Here is a 20,246-nt window from a genome sequence, read left to right as displayed (position 1 = left end):
GACTGGCCTCTCGGCTGTTGCTGGTACCCATAGAACTGTACACCAGCAGCTGCAAGAGGAGGGGAGATATGCCCCTGTGACTGAGACTGGGGACTTGGTGTCCAGAACAGAGGTATATTTCAGCCCCTTGGTGCACTACAGCAGGGTTCTTCACCAGTCCAGCCATCACTTCACAGGGATGTAGTGACTAACAGTGCAGATTACCAAAACCCGCAGCAAATTTCACTGCAAAACTCAAAACTTTCAGAATTTATTGTACAAAAAAAACTTTGGGGACAGATTAAAAATATGCATCAAATCAACAAAATGATCAGGTCTTCATTGTAATAAACATCGTCACAGCATTCACATCATCAAGACTTAAGTAGTGTCCATCGATTCGCCTTCTGCAAACGAATAAAAGGGAAAGAGGAGTTAAGTGTAAATATGTAAAACTGTTTCCTAGGCAATGGAGCCAAAGTCCCTTATTCTGACTGCTGTCCAGTTACCACAGTAGGGAGGTGTGCGTGTGTGAGAGAGAGAGTGAGTGCGCGAGCGTATGCACACCAGTGTGGGAGAACAGATGTGAGCACCTCCATGCGAGGGTAGCAGACTCAAGTGTGACATCATGTCCTGTCCCCGATGTGGTGCATTACTTTATTGCTGCAGTACAGACATGTAGAGAAATTCTTAGGGAAATACTTCATTCCACCTCCATACAGGATGGAGAGAAAATTACAGTGCAGAGTCAGTCCAAGCTTGTTATAAGATACCATTTGATAGCGGAGCATTATCGATACAGCACGGCTTTGCAATCTATATATCTTAAAATACTAGGCATTAGCACTCAAATGAGGCACAGGAGAATGGGCAATGGTCAGGAATCTTCAAATTGACTGTCTAATTACAAAGTGCTACACCAAGTGTCTCACATTATTGTTTTACCCCCATATCCACCCAGTTCTTATCCCCCAATCCTCTGCAGGAGACACTGACTTTCTGGGGTGAGGTTCTCAGTTGCCCTCTGGTATTTCAACCAAGTTACCATTCTCTATATGAGAGTCTGGGCAGGCAGGCGAGTTATTCAAGATGCACTGCAGCAACTCACCAAGGCATCCTTGACAGCACCTTCCAAATCCATGACTTCTATACCTGGAAGTTTATGGGAACACCACCACCTGCAAGATACTCTCCAAGTCACACATCATCCTGATTTGGAAATATATTGTGTTCCTTCATCATCACTAGGTCAAAATCTGGAAATTCCTCCCTAACAGCACTTGTCTAAAATGGAAAGCCCACTCTTTCCCATGTGCCAAAGATCATCAACTTGGTAAGTGCCAGGCAATGACCACCTCCAAAAAGACAAAAATTAACCTAGTCTTCTGGATTTTCAACAGCACCATCTCCATCTTGGAGCTGATCAGAAGTTTAACTAGGCTCACATTAGCCCTGTGGCTACAAGAGAAGGGTAGGTGCTGGATGCTATGTGACAAGTGTCTCACATCTTGAAACCTCAAATTCTTTCCTCTATCTACAAACACAATTAAATACTTACAATTATTAGTTGGCTGCAGCTGCAATATACTCAACAAGATGGACATCATGTAGATCATGTAGAGTAGAGCAGTGCAGCCTGCTTGATTGGTGCCCCACTACTGTTTAAAATGCACTGCAACTCACCAAGCTTATATCAACAGCACCTCACAGCCCCATGACTCCACCAACACGAGGGTTAAGAGCAGCAATACCAGGGAACATTATCAGCTTCCCGCCTCAGACAGGCAGCTTTCACCTCTGGATCGAAATCCTGAACTTCCCAACTGAATAACGTTGTGGGAGCACCATCACCAACTCAGTAATTTGTGATGGGTCCTGCGTGCCACCTTTGCCATTGCTGCCCACAACCCAGAAACAAATGCAAAAAGGAGATGTACATAATTCAATTAAAGAATGTCCTCTTAATGGGAGGCTGACAGCAGGGATGTTTAACACGAGGGATGACTGCTCGGCATAATTACTACAGCAAAGAACTGTGCCTGCACAGCAGCCGACCATATTTCACATGCTCTGGATTTTATTGGAGAGGTGACTGCTAATATCCCCACAGTCTCTGACAAAACTGTTACAGTCAAGGTTTTCACTTATTAATAATTCACTGCTGCCACTGATGAACTGAACTCACTCATTTCATTGAACATGAAGGCATCCTGGTACTCTTTCATGTACTGTGTTGAGCGTGACTCATCCAGGAAGAGGGAGTAAACCCGCTTAATGTCATCCACTTGTACCTCTGTTCCCTGGTGCAAATAAGAGAGGAAACCAATAGTTACCAGCACTAAAATGAGAGAGAACTCTGTGAGAGGAGTGGAAAGGGGAACAGATCATATCATGTAGCACGTGAGAAAAAGTATTTCCACCTCTGAGATCGAGGCTAGATACATGGAGGAAGATACATGGAAAGTTTTCTCTGTTAGCTGCATAACCCAACTGAGATGAATCTTGCAATCTTCTATCACCTAATTCTGCACCACTTTAGCAGTGAGGCAACATGAAGGACATGAAAGACAAATTGAATAATGTCACAGTAAAAGGGGTATTGGCTCATTTGCACTTGGGCCTGAGGCACATTGTTGGTGAGAGAATAGGAGGAGTTTTGCTTTGCATCTAATCGTCACTGCCTTACCCAGGAGTGCTTGATGCTGACACTGGCTGGCAAAAAACAAAAGGTGCTTCATTTCCCAGCACCAACACTTATCTCAATGAACACAAGGGGACAAAGAAAAGATTTTTAAAAAAAAAAGAGGAAAATGAGCTTTTAGGAAGTGTGCCTGCTCACTGTTTACCTTGCGTTTCTTGCAGACGAGGTTAGCGGCAGTAATCAGCTGGATAGAATACCGGAGTGATGTTTCCAAGCCGATCCGTGTCAGGACTGTGTATGCATCCTCGCTCATTTCCACATCCTCCTCTTCGCACCTGTACACAGGGCAACAAAACTTAACTGAAGGTCTGCTGTACTAAAAAACACCTACAGATTCTAAACTAACCCCACTCTGCTAAATTTATCTTTGTTTTATCACAATCATAACTTCCTTTGTGGCCTGAATTGGAACGAATGTGGCTCCGTTCTGAAAAAATATTTCCTTAACCATCAGTTAACTGTACCCCAAATAAGCTGACACATGTACAAACCCCAGTGTCCGCTATTACTCTGATGCTGAACGACTGACCTTAGCTGGCTTACCAGGCTACATCAAGTGGAGACAGGCTATGCAACAGTCTGAAGGAAGTCAAGGACAAAGTTTGGTGCTTAATTCTCCCAAACAACTTGTTCTGTGAATTAAGATGGAGGGAACGGAATTATCATCACTGTACAGGATGGAGCTGGTGGTAATATAAGAACCTCCATACCCTCACCCTGTACGTTATTCTCTCCCCAATTTCTTCGGACAATGCCCAATGAGGCAGCGATTAATAATTAACATGTTTAATCACAAACACAATCCTACAAATCCTCTACATTCATTCAGAAGGAAAGGGCAACAGTCATCCAGTGACAGTCTTACCTACCTCTTGTTGCTTGCTTCCTGTTTTTGAGGGTTGGATTTTAAGTTTTCTTTAGGGAAAGGAAATAGACATATTCCCTAGAACATAAGGTCAAGGGATGATCTGATTGAAATTTTGATTGGAATTGATAGGGTAGATAGAGAGAAACCTTTTCTGCTGGTGGGGTAGTCTAGGACAAGGGGACATAATGTGAAAAGCCAGGTCATTCAGGAGAGAATTTGGGGAACACTTCTTCAGTCTCTCCTACAAAAAACAGTAGGTGCTAACTCAATCAATAATTTGAAGTCCAAGATTGATCTATTTTTTTCTAGCTAAGTTTGTTAAGGGCTATGGAGCCAAGGCGGGTGAATGGAGTTATAGATCAGCCACAACCTTGTTGAATGGCAGGACAAGTTCAAGAGTCTGAACGTCCTAATTTTGTTCTGAGGAGGTAAGTCAATGTGAAAATGAGAAGGAAATAGTCCTGTCTCCCTTCATCACCTAAGTTTTAATGTGAACTCTGCTTCATCGGCCCTCAGAACAAGTTGTCATTTTTACAGCATCTATGACTGACTTTATTTAAGTGTCGCCTGAACCAGTGAACTCTTTCAGCACCCAAATGACTCGTGGAACTGTTTTTCTCCAATCTCCTGATCGGCTCTTGCAGGGATACAGTTTGAGCACTATATGCAACCCTTGAGTACCTGATTCAAATGGCCTCTCCTTAACCCAGGGGCACTGAGGCCAGTTGTAGCACTTTTGATAAGAGCTACTAGGAGATACAAAAGTGTGGGGCGCAGGGTAATTCAGCGACTAATTCATTCCTCTCTTTAAGGATCTCTTCCCACACCTCTTCAGAGATGGTCACCATGGAGGTTTACTGTGCTGGAAGACAGCAATCACAAACCCAAATGCTACTATTCTGCTGCACTGTAGTTAAGAGTCATAGAGTTCCTCCTTTGTTTTTCCTGAGACTGGCACACTGAATGCCTTACCTGATCTTTAGAATCTGTTTTGTTTCCTTCTCATTGTAGGGTGATGTTGAGATGATTACCAATCGATCCAGTAAGTCAATTGGAATTCCATGAGGGCTTTTGTAGTTTGTACCACGGATCCTGAAAAATAGAAGACATTAAGTGGAATGCACTCTCTGGCTCTTTTTATATTTCCACATCAAGGATTCCCAGCTGGGAATCACTGAGCATGGTCTTCCTTTTGAAATGGATTTTTAAAATTCTTTCACGGAATGTGGGTGTTGTTGGCTAGGCCAACATTTTTATTGCCCATTCTGAATTGCCCTTGAGAAGGTGGTGGTGAGCTGTCTTCTTGAACCGCTGCAGTGGTACACCCACATTGATGTTAGGGAGGGTGCTCCAGGATTTTGACCCAGGGACAGTGAAGGGATGGTGATATATTTCCAAAGCAGGATGATGTGTGGCTTGGAGGGGAACTTCCAGGTGGTGGTGCTCCCAAGTGCCTGCTACCTTTATCCTTCTAGGTCGTACAGGTCACGGGATTGGAAGGAGCCTTGGTGAGTTGCTAACCCTCCCCGCTCTCCTAAATGTGCTGACCATGCGGGGTCATGGTTTTATGAACACCAAGTGCTCACAATGCCACAGCCTTCAGACAAAATCTGCTAGTCTATACCATGACCTGAACAACAAAACCACCTCCTGAGAGAAGGCAATTCAAAGAAACATTGTTCATTGGTTTATCTTCAATTAGAACACCAAGATCTGTTAAGATCACCAACTTACAGTCAATAGGAACTAGCTTTACAGTTTTACTGGTGGTCCCAAGGATCCACATTGTGAACCTTCCAAAAATAAATGATTTGGACAGCTCTCATTTAGAGAGTAGCCATACCTGGTTATCCCACGGTTTGTCGCTATGATCAGCACTGGGGCCATGTCGCTCTCTAAACCGCGGTTTAGGAAGGAGAAGCACTCAATGTCCAGCATGTGGACCTCATCTATAAACAGCACCTGAAAAAGTCCAGCACAAGACAAGTAAACGCATTGTACTTCCAGAGTTATTTCAAATGCAATGCCCTCCATAAGGAAAGCCAGTGCTGAGGGACATTACTTAACTAAACACTGGTTGGAACCAAATAAGAGGAGTGGTTTCCATCTCCCAGAAAGAACCGAATCCCTGCAAACTTACTCCGGGGATTATCTCTGCTTTTCCTTCTTCCCTCCATTCAGCCACCTTGGCGTTGATCTGCTCACGAACTTCAGACTTGATTTCTCCAGTATCACCTATGAAGACAACCCACAAGAACATTTGAGGCAAACTTCACACTTACAGATCAGGTTTGTTCAAGCTTTATGCCTTTGTGACTTGACAGGGGAGACTTCGGGGCTACAAAGCTGAAATCCAAGCTCCCATCAACTTGCATACATCTCAAGTTGATGATACCAACAGCTCTGTGTTCTGATCCAGGATTTATGAGGCAATAGCCACAAGATTAAAGGAGAAATTGAGGGTAAAAATGGAAGGGGAAGAAAAAAAAATTGGAGGGGTGAATAACATTGAGACATGGATTGAGGGAAGCTTGAAGAAAGCCAGAGAAACAGCAAGACAATGTCAATGGTCCTTCTAGAGCTATGGTGACAATGAACAAATGAGCCACAAGATCAGCTAACTTTCAGGCCTACGAAAATCAAAACAGGACAAAACAACAAACATGAAATAGGAGCAAAACTGAGACATATATACCTGTGTGACCCAGATTGCCAACGCTTTGGGGAAAGGGAAGGTGACATATGGTCCACAGAATGTAGTTTGGACACTCTCTTTTCTAGGTGATGGGGTTCTTGAAATACAGTACAGTACAAAATCTTTCAACCTACAAGTACTACGGTTACAGCGGCGGAGGAAGAGAGAATTAAAATAAAATAAAAAAGCATTAAAGTAGCTGTGAGGTGTTGTATACAATGTTTTTGCATCCAAGCCACAAATTAAGACAGCTACACACATGGTTATGTTGCGAAAGTCATATGCTACAAGGCTGCGAGGGAAATGTATACAAGGGTTATACAAAATTTGGCATGGCTTGATGTATTTTTCTTTCCCCCTCTCATGCTGAGCTCCAAGCCACAAATAAAAGACCATACTCAGGCCAGGGAGCCCACCACCCTGTGAAACCATGACTTTGTGACTACAGAATGAAACACAAACACACAAATTTATTTCAGCAGGACAGCAGCTGAGGGCCATCCTAGGTTTTCCATTTGACTTCCCTGTTTTTCTTTCCTGTCTCAGGGGTATTCTTTCAGAGGTAATGTCACACAAGTTTAGCCAGGTGACCACTGTGTGTGTTAGCAAGATATGAAACCTGGGAGGGCCTTAAAGCTAAGTCAGATTCTATTTTCATCTGAAGTCTACAAAACTTTCAGTGGGGTGGGTCTCAATGGATAGAGATTAGGTGGCAATCCTGGGCTGAGTTTTTCCCCCCCTTTCTCCTCAGCTAATGTGCATGGTCAATTGCAGTGCCCCGACCACTGTGCAGGCTCAGGTCAACTAACAGCGCAGACAGGCTGCACAGAGTAGGGCTTTCCAGTTCTGAGTGAGCTCAGCTCTACACTAAGTAGAGTGCTTTCCTAATGAGGCATCGCAGGGGACATGCTGGACACCTGATCTTTTGAACCTTTTGCAATCTGTATTTGCTGCTAGTGACTTATGGCTTCGCTGGGCCCACAGGTCTTACCTGAGAACAATGCCAGGAATCCCTGTGTCCTGCTGTTGATCACATCAATCTCATGCAGTGTCACCGTGTGAACCACCTCCTTCCGTTTCTGAAGCTCTCCGTCTGGACATTGCACAAATTTTGTCTGCAGAAAGGAATGTTTTCACAAAGTTGCTCTTTTTGTCTGAAGCAGAGTCATACGGACTCAAAATCTTGTTTCTCTCTCCACAGAAGCTGCCAGACCTGCTGAGTTTTTCCAGCATTTTCTGTTTTTATTTCAGATTCTCAGCATCTGCAGTATTTTGCTTTTATTTTAATTTTTTGTAGTTTTTCTTTTTTTTAATACCACCCCCCCCACCCCCCCCCAACCTCCTGGGGTACAATTGCACTTCAATCAACTAACTGAGTGAGTCTAAGGCAGCAATTGCAAGAAAGCTATTCAACTTCAGACAGCATCACAGCCAAGTTTGATCCAACACATACACACAGATACCATCTAGATAATGACCACCAAGCAACTCAGCCTCCTGCTCTTCAAGGGGAAGAGTCTGATGTGTTTTGATAGAAATCGCTAGATATGGTGTACACCCCACCCCCTCACCCATACTGAAAACCTCCATTAATAGTTAACACTCTCAGGCTGCACACGTGTATTTTCAGCCAGCAGCCTCTCGGTTCTCTGGTGGCTATGGTGGCAGACAAACCAACCAAAAAACATACAAACACTCACAAAACAAGGCATACCTGGGCCCCCATGGCATCATAATCGCGAGCTCGTGTGAAGGACCGGCCAAGTTTGCTAATCTTGCCTGTCGCCTTATCAATGGTGATCACATCTCTACAAAAAGAAAAAGCAGGGAAATCAAATTGACATAATTCCATTAGCGTTTGACAGAGAGCTGATAAAAATCTTTAGTCCTATATAATACGATGAAGCTATTTTCTTTAAATTGAACAGAATTTGAAGTACTGTTGCTGAGTCCACACATTGCAACAACCTGAACTATTATTTTCACCTTGAGTTTGATTGTGCTAACATGTTTTATCACATTTACCAAACTGAAGTTTACATGGAAACACTTGGTAATTTTGACACTTATCTATGAGGATCAATGATTATAAGTTTGTTTTAAATGTGTAGCCCAAACTAAACATAACTAGCGCTGATGGCCATCAGCCAATTTTCTGTGGCATTAATTATCAACAATACCAACACACAGCACTCTCATTATCTTTCATCACCTGCAAGAAACTACGGACAAATTCTGGTGCCCTCTCCCCCACGGTGAGTTTGGTGACAAGGGGAACCTTTTGTGGGGGGAGGGGGGAGAGCAGAACTAAGTTAGGCAGGAGGGTGGCAGCCTGACATCACTCTGTGTTGAGGAGGGTCGTGACCAACTAAGGCCATTAAGTGAGCAATTAATGCCCATTAGGGGCCTCATCCCACTGCTGCTGGTATTACCCCATGGCTGGGTTGGGGGATCACAACAAGCAAGGGGAAGCAATGGCATAGTGGCACTATCATTGGCCTGGTAATCCAGAGACTCAGAGTAATGCTCTGGGGACTAAGGTTCGAATCCCACCATGGCAGATGGTGAAATTTGAATTCAATAAAAACCTGAAATTAAAAGTCTAATGATGACTATTAAAAACAAAACCCATTGCCCATTTTTTTGTTGGAAAAGCCCATCTAGTTTACTAACAAATATCACCCTTCCCTGGTCCAGCCTACAGTTCATCGTGAGAGATTGACTCTTAAATGCCCTCCGAAATGGCCTAACAAACAATAAATGCTGGCCTAGTAGTGACGCTCACATCCCATTCCCTGGGGGATAGGGAGAAAGCACTCAGTGCCTGATCACGGAACCCGGCATGGAGAAGCTGAGGGACCGCTGAGAATCACTGCCCTGCCCTTGTTGCCAATCCCCCTCCCACCACTGTCACTCACCTGTGGCCTGGTGGTGCTGCCATTCAATAAGCGGGTGGGGTGGAGTGTGGGCAACTTCCACTGCTAGGGTCCACGAGCCCAGGGATGGCCAGCCATTGACCTGTCAAGTGCCTGAACGGCACATGATGCACTCTTCCTGCAAAGAGGCGAGTTTATGCCGGCTGGTGAGACCCACACAAGATTCCACCCTGTGTGACAGAAACCTTAGGAGGCGCATGCGAGATGTGCAGTTGCCACAGGCTAAAGTGCTCCCTGATTTTCTTTCCAGTGCAACACAGTTCCATAAGCTTACCTCGTTTGATCTGTTATGTATGGGTCCAGTCAGACAGCATCAGCGTGCTATTTGTGGTGGGCATCATAGCCAAGCCGAACCAGCCCTCATCCAACACCCACAAAAGCGGTGGTGGTGGTGGCGGATGGCGGGGCACTGAGTAGCTATCAAAGGCAGAAATGGTAACTGAGTGAGGCTATTTATAGTGTCTCACCTAGTTCCCTGACTCAGACCCACTAACTTAAAAGTGAAAATTGAAATTGAAACTTTGCAGCTCAGCCACAGGCTCAGGAGAACTTACTGAGCCACTGTGAGTGCTAAAATTCTTAGCCATAGCATCTCCCGTGGAAACATAAAATCAAAATGAGCATCAGCTTCTGCTGAATGCCTGCTGGAGAGGGCCTGCAGGGGGGGCTAAAATATGGCAGTAATAGCATGCCCAACTTCTGAAGGTGCACATGCTGGAAAAGCCTGAAAAAGGAGGCAAAATAAGAAGCATTCCATGTGCTTAAAAAAAAAATGTTCTCAGGGCAGAAGTCAAACAGAAGCCAGGGATTACCTCTTGAGGAGGGGGTAAAGGGAAATGGGCAAGTTGCAATAGGCAACTTTCATGAACTTCCACAATGACCTGTTCAACTCCTTAAAGGAGCTCTGAAAAGGAGGAATTTAAAATAAAGTAATTGCAGTAACTCCAAAGACAATATTACCGATTTTCTATTTTAAACAGCGCTGTTTCTCGGATAGGGAGATGGGAGAGAAAGAGAAATTGTGGGCAATAGGAGAAGGCTTAAAAGACAGTAACTGAGTAGGTGGGCACCGCAGTGTAACTTGGTTATTAGCCACATTCATTCTCCTGTCAGTTAAATGCTAGCAGCTACCCACCCAGCCTGCACTTTCTCTTTCGTCAAACACTCGATCATTTTCGTCCCCAGGTCATAAATTGTCTCCATCTCTGTTGTTTTCAGGGTTAGCTTTCCAACCTTTGCACCCTATGAGAAAGAAAATACATAATTATGCTCATTGCTAATCTGGATGGATTATGTCAGTGTTGGGGAATTTGAAACTCTTCACTGTTTGCACCCAAGGACAGCATTATAGAAACTTCCAGGTCAGGGTTAAAATGATCTGACATCAGGAAAACACAGGGTACTCTTGTCCCAGCAATATGCCTTAGCCCGAACTGCAGAGCAGCTTCCCAACTCACTTTTGTCACCACCATTTCTTGCTGTGTCCTGAGTGCGACTGTTAATTCTGTACTAATTTGTATTATAGGTTCACACCCACTTGAACCTGTCTCTTGACTCAAACAGATTTCATGTAGAATTCATATAATTACTCAAGTTACATGGAAACACTGGAGAAGCTGGGTTGTCATCCTTAAAGCAGAAGTTAAGGGGAGATTTGGTAGTGTGTTCAAAATCATCAGTGGTCTGGACAGAAACTTAGCAACAGCAGAACAGACGAGAACCAGAGGACAGAGATTTAAGGCGAGTGGCTAAAGAACTAAAGGGTAAAACATTTTCATGTAACAAGTGCTTAGAAGCTGTAATGCACTGCCTGAAGTGGTGATGAAGGCTTTCAAAAGGAAATCAGAAAGCACATGAAGGCAAAAACTTGCAGAGCTACGCAGCAAGGGTAGAGTGGGACTAACTGGATAGTTCTTGCAGAGAGCCAGCGAGGACTTGTCAGGCCGAATAGCCTCCTTCCATGCTATAACCATTCTATGATTCTAACTAGCAGGCAAGGGAGACTTACTTCCCATTTGTCTAGGCAGGATCTGAATGGAGTCCCAGAACTAAAAGGGAAACTGCACCATCTATCTCTTACTCAGTTAAAAAGGGGTCATACTCTTTGATTAGGCAGTGCCAGAGACAGGATAACTCATACTTCAATGTTATCCTCAAAATTTGCCACAGTAAAAATATATTTTAAGGATGTCTTCCCTTTTAATGGTACTTTCCACCCATGCATGTTCTCAGTCTGCTTACATGACCTGCAGGAGCAACCCATCAATAGTTCTTGGCTTCTGTTAGTTTGAGGGCTAGCTCCTTTCTCGGACCCCATAGCTGACTGGCTGGCTCCTTTAACCTGCTTTACTTATCTGGAAAATTTAGAAGTTGTTAGAACGTAAGAAATAAGAGCTGATGTAGGCCACTTGGCCCTTCGAGCCTGCTCCACCATTCAATAAGATCATGGCTGATCTTTTACCTCAATCACCTTCCCGCTCTAACCCTATATCCCATAGGACTCATCGGCACTTCTGAATCAGAATTCTTAGTCCTGGTGGGTGACCAGTGATTTTCATCCCAATAAATTCAAATTTCAATGGGCACTGTTAAATGGTGGCATTGGTTGGGGTGTGCACTTGGATATTTTTGCTACTGTTGCTTTGTTTTGCTTATTACTTCCAACTGTCCTCTCAAAGATGCTGAATCTTTGCTGGGCATGGGGCTAGGGTTGCCTTGAAAGTTGCCTTCCAGTACCTCTCCCAAAACGTGTACAAGCAGCGACAGTGAGAGCCAGCCAGCTCTTCAGTCGTGTGAGGCATTGTGGACAAAGGTCATTCAACCAGCAGACACTTGATAGCAATCAGCAGTGGGAGCCCTGACCGATTTTCTCTTTCCTTCTCCCAAGACATGAAGGCCAATTGCACCACTGGGAAGTTTTGCTCCCCCCATTTAAGACTAGTAAAGAAATAAGAAACATGCTTCCAATAAAGAATTTCCTTTTAAGAATGATGCATTAAAAAAAAGGAAACACAAAGACATTTCTCCAACACACATTCATTAGTCTGAACCTACCGTGCCAGTGGCTGGTCTGTCAATCTGAATTTCCACAACTTCTCCCTCTATTATTTCAGTCTCCTCTCTATTTTAGGGAAAGAAAATTCTTACTAAAGTAAATCCATCCTAAATTAGCACATTAAGTTTCTCCTAGATTAAAGCCTCCTGTCACATAATTGCAGATGCACATTTCACCACTTCATAAGCTCCTGATCTCTGTACCTTATATCTACAGCGTCACTCAGAAATTCCATTTGTCCTGAAAGTTACCCTGATCAATTGTACTCAAAAATCTAGTATTCATCTGTTTCTGCAGCACATTATCTTGTATTAATGTGCATTCAAAAGGACGGGCAAGGACTTAAAATAAAACTGCAGAAGTCCAACAGAGGGACCTTTTTCCAAGATATTACAACATTCTTTCAGTCTTGAGAGCAGAGTTTTCTCTTTGGTGGAGCAGAAGTCCTCATCACAAAGTTGGGCACAGATTGGACTACAAGCACAGTTCAATTTTGTGATAAGGGCTTCTATCCTGTTAAAAGCTCACAAGCCCCAGTGCCAAAGGTCTACCCTGTAGTTTTTAAGTATGGACAGAGGAGGAAAGAGCTAACCTCTCCCTCTTCATCATATCCTCTAGCACTATTGCATAAATATAATGATTAAACGTTAATCCCAGTTTACAGCCAGATGGATAATATGACCAAGGCCAAATCCCAGACTCCTGAATGCTAATTATGGCCCTCTGCCTACACCACCCCACAACAAAATAATCTGATTGACGTGGATCTGCAAACAAGTTACGTTACAAACTGTTGAAAAGTCATGTTACAGAGCAGTCTTGAAACATTAAGCCTTATCTACAAAAAGATGGTGTGGATCCAGATTGGCAAAAGTAAAAAGGATGAGCAGTTATTGGACGATGCCAAGCTTGGGTTTTCTGGAAGGCTGGGTGACGAGTATATTTCAATACTATAGAGGGGAAAATGCAGCAGGAGAGGAGAGTGTAGGACAGCATGCTTACAGCTCGGGGAGGGGGGGGTGGGGTGTGGCAAGAAAGGAAGCATCAGATGACCTTGGTAACATTGATAAAATAGTGAGACAACAAAGGCTGCAATAGGGAGGGGCTAGCATAACATTATGTTAAAACAAGTAACTATGACAAGCAAGGTAGGCTATATTTACTTGATACGGACACCGATGGATCGGCGGAAAGCCTGGGTTAGCGCTTCCGTTTTGCTCATTTCGAGAGAGAAGATTTCGCTGCCAGCGATCGCTGTGAATGGAGTGTCCTGCCCTAGGGTCTGCGCCATCCCTGCAGAAACAAGAATCCATTTTCAATGGTAAGCAGAAATCACACACCCTGCAGGCTCATCAGACAGGTGAACTCTTCAGATGGGCTTTGCAGAGATACGCAAGGCACAGAGTGAAAGGATTAATCCGGAGCATGATTTCTGGGGCTAAACCATAGCTTTGGGATACAGGCATAAAACTAGGAAAAGGCCAGGGGAATGCCTTTTTCATACAGGGTGGTAAATGCTTGGAATGATCCCCAGGCGAGCTGGGAACAAACTCAGATACCATTCAAGAGGCAGTTACATCCACTTCAGGAAAGATGGCATGTTTATATGAAAAGAGGAGCTAACTGGACCGAATGGTCTCCTTTAACCATATTTTTTTTTAATGAAGTGCCACATTTTAAACAGAATTTATCATAGAAGTGCTTTGAGATGTTTCTGAGATTGTATCAGGCACTCTAAAAATGCAAGTATTTTTGAACCACTTCAAAAATAAATTAAAAGTTGCTTCCTGTGCCACAGGAGTCCGTGAACACAATCAGAAAAGGATCTCATACCCATCGCAATGGCGGTTTTCCCTGTTCCAGGCTGACCAGCAATGAGGACTGCTCTCCCAGCGATCTTTCCCTCCTTAATCATCTCGAGAATGACTCCAGCAGCACGACGAGCACTCAGCTGTCCTACCATCCCCTGCGAGACCTGGTGAGAGAGAACAGCCAATGTTTCTATAAGGAAACATTCACAGTGCATAAAATAGGCAAATCTGATGTATATCAGGGCTAAGCAAATCAATAGAGCAGGGCTCCTATTCCTGATTGCTAACCAGTAACCTCCACTGGAAAGTAAATGTAAATAAATTTGAGTCAATTAGGCTGCCTAAAACACACACTGCTTCAAGAATAGCCATTTGGAACAGGAAACCTTGCCGACACTGATGGAACTGTACCCAATCTGAACCATCAGGAAAGAAAGTTGCATAGGAAATGTGCTAGTGGTGTCTAATTAGAGGAGTCAGCATCATATGAGCCTCCTGCAATCTCCGCTACTGCAAAAAACTATGTAAGTCCCTCCAGTCCCAAGTCCAACTACTTAGTGCCTCCGTACTGTACCTGTCGGGGTTCCAAGGCATCATCAAGTCCCAAGCCACGGATGTGCGAATGGGCACCTGTGGAAAGTGGAAAGATACCAGTTATTTCAAATAATTGAGTCAACTCCCAGGACCAGTAATTTTATATTCAGGAATTTTTTTTAATATATAAAAAAGGTCTTGATGTTATCTGTGACCACAAGACACAATTGTGCGCACAGGAGACATGCACCTCAAATGGAATTTGATTTGTAATAAATTAAGAGTTTCTCCCACAGTGACTCATTGGGTCAAAGCATCACCTGATGTGACAGTGAACCAGAGACAAGGTGATCCCAGATTAGAATTTTGAGCTGATTGCTGTCAGGATACACATAGGGGGAGTTATGTTTGTCCTCAACACTTTTGGACTAGCAAGGGTAAAAATTGGGCAGCACTCATTTCTGATAGCTGTCAGGTGCCCTGAATGCACAGCACACTGATATTCATTGTCTAGGTTCAAGAGGCAAAGCAAGGCTATTCAGTCAAGTGTTGATGTTTCGAGTCCTCATGACCCTTCGACAGAACTTGAGTTTGAGTCCAACAAAGAGTTGAAATATAAGCTGGTTTACGGTGAGTGTGCGTGTGTGTGTGTGAGGGGTGGCGGGGTGGGGGGGGGGGAGAGAGAGAGAGAGAGAAGTGGAGGGGGGTGGTGTGGTTGTAGGCAAAAGCAGTGATAGAAGCAGATCAAAAGATGTCACAAACAACAGGACAAAAGAACACATAGGTGTTAAAGTTGGTGATATTATCTAAACAAAAGTGCTAATTAAGAATGGATGGTAGGGCACTCAAGGTATAGCTCTGGTGGGGGGTGGGGGGAGCATAAGAGATTTAAAATATTTAAAAATAATGTAAATAGGTGGGAAAAGAAAAATCTACATAATTTATTGGAAAAAAACAAAAGGAAGGGGGAAGAAACAGAAAGGGAGTGGGGATGGAGGGGGGAGCTCAAGACCTAAAGTTGTTGAATTCAATATTCAGTCCGGAAGGCTGTAAAGTGCCTAGTCGGAAGATGAGGTGTTGTTCCTCCACTTTGCGTTGGGCTTCACTGGAACAATGCAGCAAGCCAAGGACAGACATGTGGGCAAGAGAGCAGGGTGGAGTGTTAAAATGGCAAGCGACACGGAGGTTTGGGTCATTCTTGCGGACAGACTGCGTCAACTCTTTTCTTCTCCGCCGATGCTGCCAGACCTGCTGAGTTTTTCCAGGTAATTCTGTTTTTGTTTTGGATTTCCAGCATCCGCAGTTTTTTTGTTTTTATTCAGTCAAGTGCTTGGTGGGAGGAGTTGGGGGAAGAGGTGTGCTGTCTGCAGCCTAGCAGTGGAGATAAGAAGCTAACAATGGACAACATTTAAAGAAAACCTACCAATTCTCTCTATCCTGGTGACATCCCTCACTTCAGGAACCTTTGTTGCAGTGGTCTGAAAAATATAGATCCGTAAAATACATTGAAAAAGGAACAAGTTTTAACTATGGTATAAAGTGAATTCAAGCAGTGGCCTCACTGTAACTTCAACAAACACATCGTAAAATAAATTATAAAGCAGCTGCATCAATGAACATCCTTAAAGCTTAGACTGTAGGATTTTACCAATGGTATCTGTGTCCTATAATTTGGCAGCAGCTACTGTTTTTCTTGCTTCAGCTAATACAACATTGCTAGCTGTGTTTGTAGTAACAGCAGCAATATTGCTCTCCAATTGTTGCTTTGCAACCATCATGGCCACATTGTTTAAGAGAAGTGGGGCACTCCCCAGCACTGCATCCCTCAGTGAATGTGGGGTCTCCTTCAGGCTGAAGTGAATTTTCATTCATTCAAAATATACTGGTTGGCCCTGTCCAGATTGGAAGGACGGCTGTTTATTTTATTTCATTGCGGCTGATTTCTGTCCCTCATGTAACCCTGCTTCTCGGAGATTGGAGCTCAGGGTGGGGCTGCAGCCCAGACAACTCAGTTAAAAGGCTGCACTGCAGCAACCAAACAGCTTTAATGTGGCTCAGGACGCCTGAAACAAAATAAAAAGCAGCAGCAGTTTGGGGAAGTGGGTAGACCTGCAAACCTGAGCTGAAAAATCATGGGTTCAAACCCTGGCTTGAGTGGTTAGTTTGGGCTGACACTCTTAATGTAGCAGTAAGAGAGGGCATGCGATGGTCAGATCATTAAACTGAAACATTCGACTATACAATAGGGGAGGACTAATAGGCACTAGTCAAACAGAACAGAAAGGGGGGGGGGGGGGCATCGGTCAAACAGAAAAAGGGGGCGGTCACCAGTCCAACAGAAAAGGAGGTGGGGGTGGGGGTGGGGGTGGGGGTGGGGGGGGGGGGCGGCGCACCAGTCAAACAGAAAAGGGGAGGGGGGGGGGCGCACCAGTCAAACAGAAAGGGGGGAGGGGGGACGCACCAGTCAAACAGAAAAGGGGGAGGGGAGGGGAGGGGAGGGGAGGGGGGGGCGCACCAGTCAAACAGAAAAGGGGGAGGGGGAGGGGAGGGGGGGGGGGGGAGGGGAGGGGGGGGGGGGGAGGGGGGGGGGGAGGGGGGGGCACCAGTCAAACAGAAAAGGGGGAGGGGAGGGGAGGGGAGGGGAGGGGAGGGGGGGGGCGCACCAGTCAAACAGAAAAGGGGGAGGGGGGGGGAGGGGAGGGGGGGGGCGCACCAGTCAAACAGAAAAGGGGGAGGGGAGGGGAGGGGAGGGGAGGGGGGGGGCGCACCAGTCAAACAGAAAAGGGGGAGGGGAGGGGAGGGGAGGGGGGGGCGCACCAGTCAAACAGAAAAGGGGGAGGGGAGGGGAGGGGAGGGGAGGGGAGGGGGGGGCGCACCAGTCAAACAGAAAAGGGGGGGGGGAGGGAGGGGGGCGCACCAGTCAAACAGAAAAGGGGGAGGGGAGGGGGAGGGGAAGGGGGAGGGGAGGGGAGGGGGCGCACCAGTCAAACAGAAAAGGGGGAGGGGAGGGGAGGGGAGGGGAGGGGCGCACCAGTCAAACAGAAAAGGGGGAGGGGAGGGGAAGGGGGAGGGGAGGGGAGGGGCGCACCAGTCAAACAGAAAAGGGGGAGGGGAGGGGAGGGGAGGGGCGCACCAGTCAAACAGAAAAGGGGGAGGGGAGGGGAAGGGGGAGGGGAGGGGAGGGGAGGGGCGCACCAGTCAAACAGAAAAGGGGGAGGGGGGGAGGGGGGGGAGGGGGGGGGGGCGCACCAGTCAAACAGAAAAGGGGGGTAGGATCAGGGGGGTGGGGGACGGGGACGGGTCAGGCGGTCGGACAGATTCTCCCCCACTCCCGGGATCTAGAACCTTCTGCGGCCGTCGCGCGCTCCCTCCGCAGGTGAATTTCTATCAATGGGACAACCGTTGATTATCGTTTCCGGGTGATTATTCCCCGGGGTCCGGCTGCCGCCTGTGACCCGCTCCCGGTGCCGCTCCCCACCCCCCTCACCGTTGCCATGCTGCCGGTCGCCGGTTTCTAACGACGGACCCAACTTCCGGTTGCGTTCGCGGCTCCGCTCCGACCCGGAAACCCGTGTGCCGAACAAAGGTTCCGGTCCGGTTCAAGAAAACTTCCCCCCGCCACCTTACAACAACAAAAACAACAACAACAACAACTTTATGACTACATATACCCTCAACCAAATCTTTATGAATGTAAATATTTTTAATATACATACATATAAATGTGTATTTATTATTTATATATATTTATAAATACACATTTAGTAAATATTTATAAATATATATTTATAATTTTTAAAGATATATATGTATAATGGATATACTGTGGTGCCTTTAACACAATAAACGTCCCAGGACGCTTCACAGCCTCATTACAGAACAAAATATGACCCCGAGCGACATAAGGAGATTTTAGGTCAGATGGTCAAAAGCTTGGTCAAATAGATCAGTTTTAAGGAGCATCTTAAAAGACGAAGGATGAAGGGAGGGAGCTCCGGTGCTTGGGGCCCAGGCAACTGAAGCCACTGTCACCCAATGGTGAGACGGTTATAAATGGGAATGTGCAAGAGGCCAGAATTAGAGGAGCGCAGGATAAGGAAAAACCAGTAGAACTCGGGAAATGACTAGTACTGATCTGAACTTCTCTTGTATACCTTAAAACAAAATTCCAGTTCGGACGAGTACCAGTCATTTCCAAATTGTACTGGTTTTTCCCGAATGGGGGGGTGTTTTGTTGTTGTTACTCAGGACGTGTACTGCCTGGACACCATTAAGCAGCTATGTAAATATTTACAGTAGAAGGCTCCATGACATGTCCTTACATATTGCTACCTGGCTCTATATGGCTGCCCTGAGCTCTGGGTCAGGTACCTTCTTACATCACCGGTGGTCAGCGCTGCACTCAGTCCCAGGTTTACCCTTAATATGCTGGATCCTGCTGCTATTGGAGTGTTGTGGGGTTGGAGGAAATTGCAGAGATAGAGAGTGTTGAGTTCTCCTGATTTCCAACACATCTGATGGCGGGGATTTATTATATTTCAATAGTACAATTGATTTAATTAGGATCTCTTCTAATAGTGTACCAGGAGTGGGGAAATTGAAGCATCTAAATTATAGAACACAAGAATTAGGAAACATTCAGCCCCTAGCCTACTCTGTCATTCGATTAGATCATGGCTGATCTGTATTTTAACTGCATTTAAGAACATAAAAGATAGGAGTAACTGGCCATGTGGCTTCTTGAGTCTGCTCCGCCATTTAATAATGTCGGATCTTTGACCTCATTCCACATTCCTAACCAATCCCAAATCCCTTGATTCCATTAAAGTCTAAAAATCTATCGATCTCAGTCTTGAATATATTTTAATATTGAATATAATTATATAATGTTGAATAAATTTAGATAAAAAGCAAGCTGTTCTGGAGCATAAACCCTGGTATATTACCTAAGAGGCCTGTTTCTGTACTGTAACTCCATGTAAAGGGGATTCAGGTGAGAGAATCCAGCACCAGTTTGGAGATTGGGCCTATTTTTAATGGATCAATGATGGGGGATGTGCAATCATACTGCCACTGCAGTGTCACCAGACAAAAGGCCTAGAGTATTCTAACAAGATCCTGTGGATAACACTATTAGAGGTAATCAACCAGAAACGTTAGCCCTTTTTCTCCCCACAGATGCTGCCTGATCTGCTGACTATTTCCAGCATTTTCCGATTTTGATGTTGAATTCCCAGCACCTGCAGTACTTTGCTTCTGCCTGGTTTTAAATGATGGTCAGCCTTCCTGAATAGTGGACCAGTGAGATGCTGAGGGAGTGCTGCACCATCGAGGTGCTGCCTTTCAGATGAGATGTTAATCTGATCCCATTCTATTGCTTAAAAGAGGAGCAGGAAGATCTCCCGTAGGCCTAAGTCAACATTCGTTCCTCCACCACATCTATCTTGGTACGTTTTCCAACATAACAACATTAACTACGTTCACAAGCCATTCCATTGTCTGTGTAATACTTTGGGACATTCACTGAGCATGGGAAGTCCTCTAAAAATGTATTTACTTGCTCTCTTTTTCTCTCTATCTTTCATTCTAACTTAGTCATTGAGTCATTACAGCACAGAAGGCCATTCTGCCCACTGGGAGTCTGTGCCAGTTCTCTGTAGAGCAATC

General features: G+C 45.1%; 1 protein-coding gene across 1 annotated transcript; it reads right to left on the bottom strand.

Moving 5' to 3' along the window:
• Nucleotides 1-237: 237 nt before the first annotated feature.
• Nucleotides 238-18,153, bottom strand: ruvbl2 (RuvB-like AAA ATPase 2). The gene is made up of 15 exons (XM_041177452.1): nt 18,067-18,153; nt 16,003-16,057; nt 14,620-14,675; nt 14,068-14,209; nt 13,398-13,527; nt 12,234-12,300; nt 10,315-10,421; nt 7,958-8,051; nt 7,235-7,358; nt 5,689-5,783; nt 5,392-5,510; nt 4,521-4,640; nt 2,826-2,955; nt 2,165-2,279; nt 238-386 (listed from the first exon to the last, which is right to left on the bottom strand). The coding sequence occupies exons 1-15, from the start codon at nt 18,073-18,075 to the stop codon at nt 361-363; spliced, it is 1,389 nt and encodes a 462-aa protein (XP_041033386.1). The 5' UTR covers nt 18,076-18,153; the 3' UTR covers nt 238-360.
• Nucleotides 18,154-20,246: the final 2,093 nt, after the last annotated feature.

This window comes from Carcharodon carcharias, chromosome 31 (genome assembly GCF_017639515.1).
Source record: "Carcharodon carcharias isolate sCarCar2 chromosome 31, sCarCar2.pri, whole genome shotgun sequence".
NCBI classification, from domain to species: domain Eukaryota; kingdom Metazoa; phylum Chordata; class Chondrichthyes; order Lamniformes; family Lamnidae; genus Carcharodon; species Carcharodon carcharias.
Note: the sequence above shows the minus strand (reverse complement) of the source record. Positions and strands in the feature narration are given on the sequence as shown.

Coding starts and splice junctions, on each gene's coding strand:
- ruvbl2 (XM_041177452.1), bottom strand. Junction 14,676..16,002: donor CACCAGGATAGAGAGAATTG/GTAGGTTTTCTT, acceptor CACTTTCCACAG/GTGCCCATTCGCACATCCGT. Junction 5,784..7,234: donor ATTCCTGGCATTGTTCTCAG/GTAAGACCTGTG, acceptor TTGTCTTCATAG/GTGATACTGGAGAAATCAAG.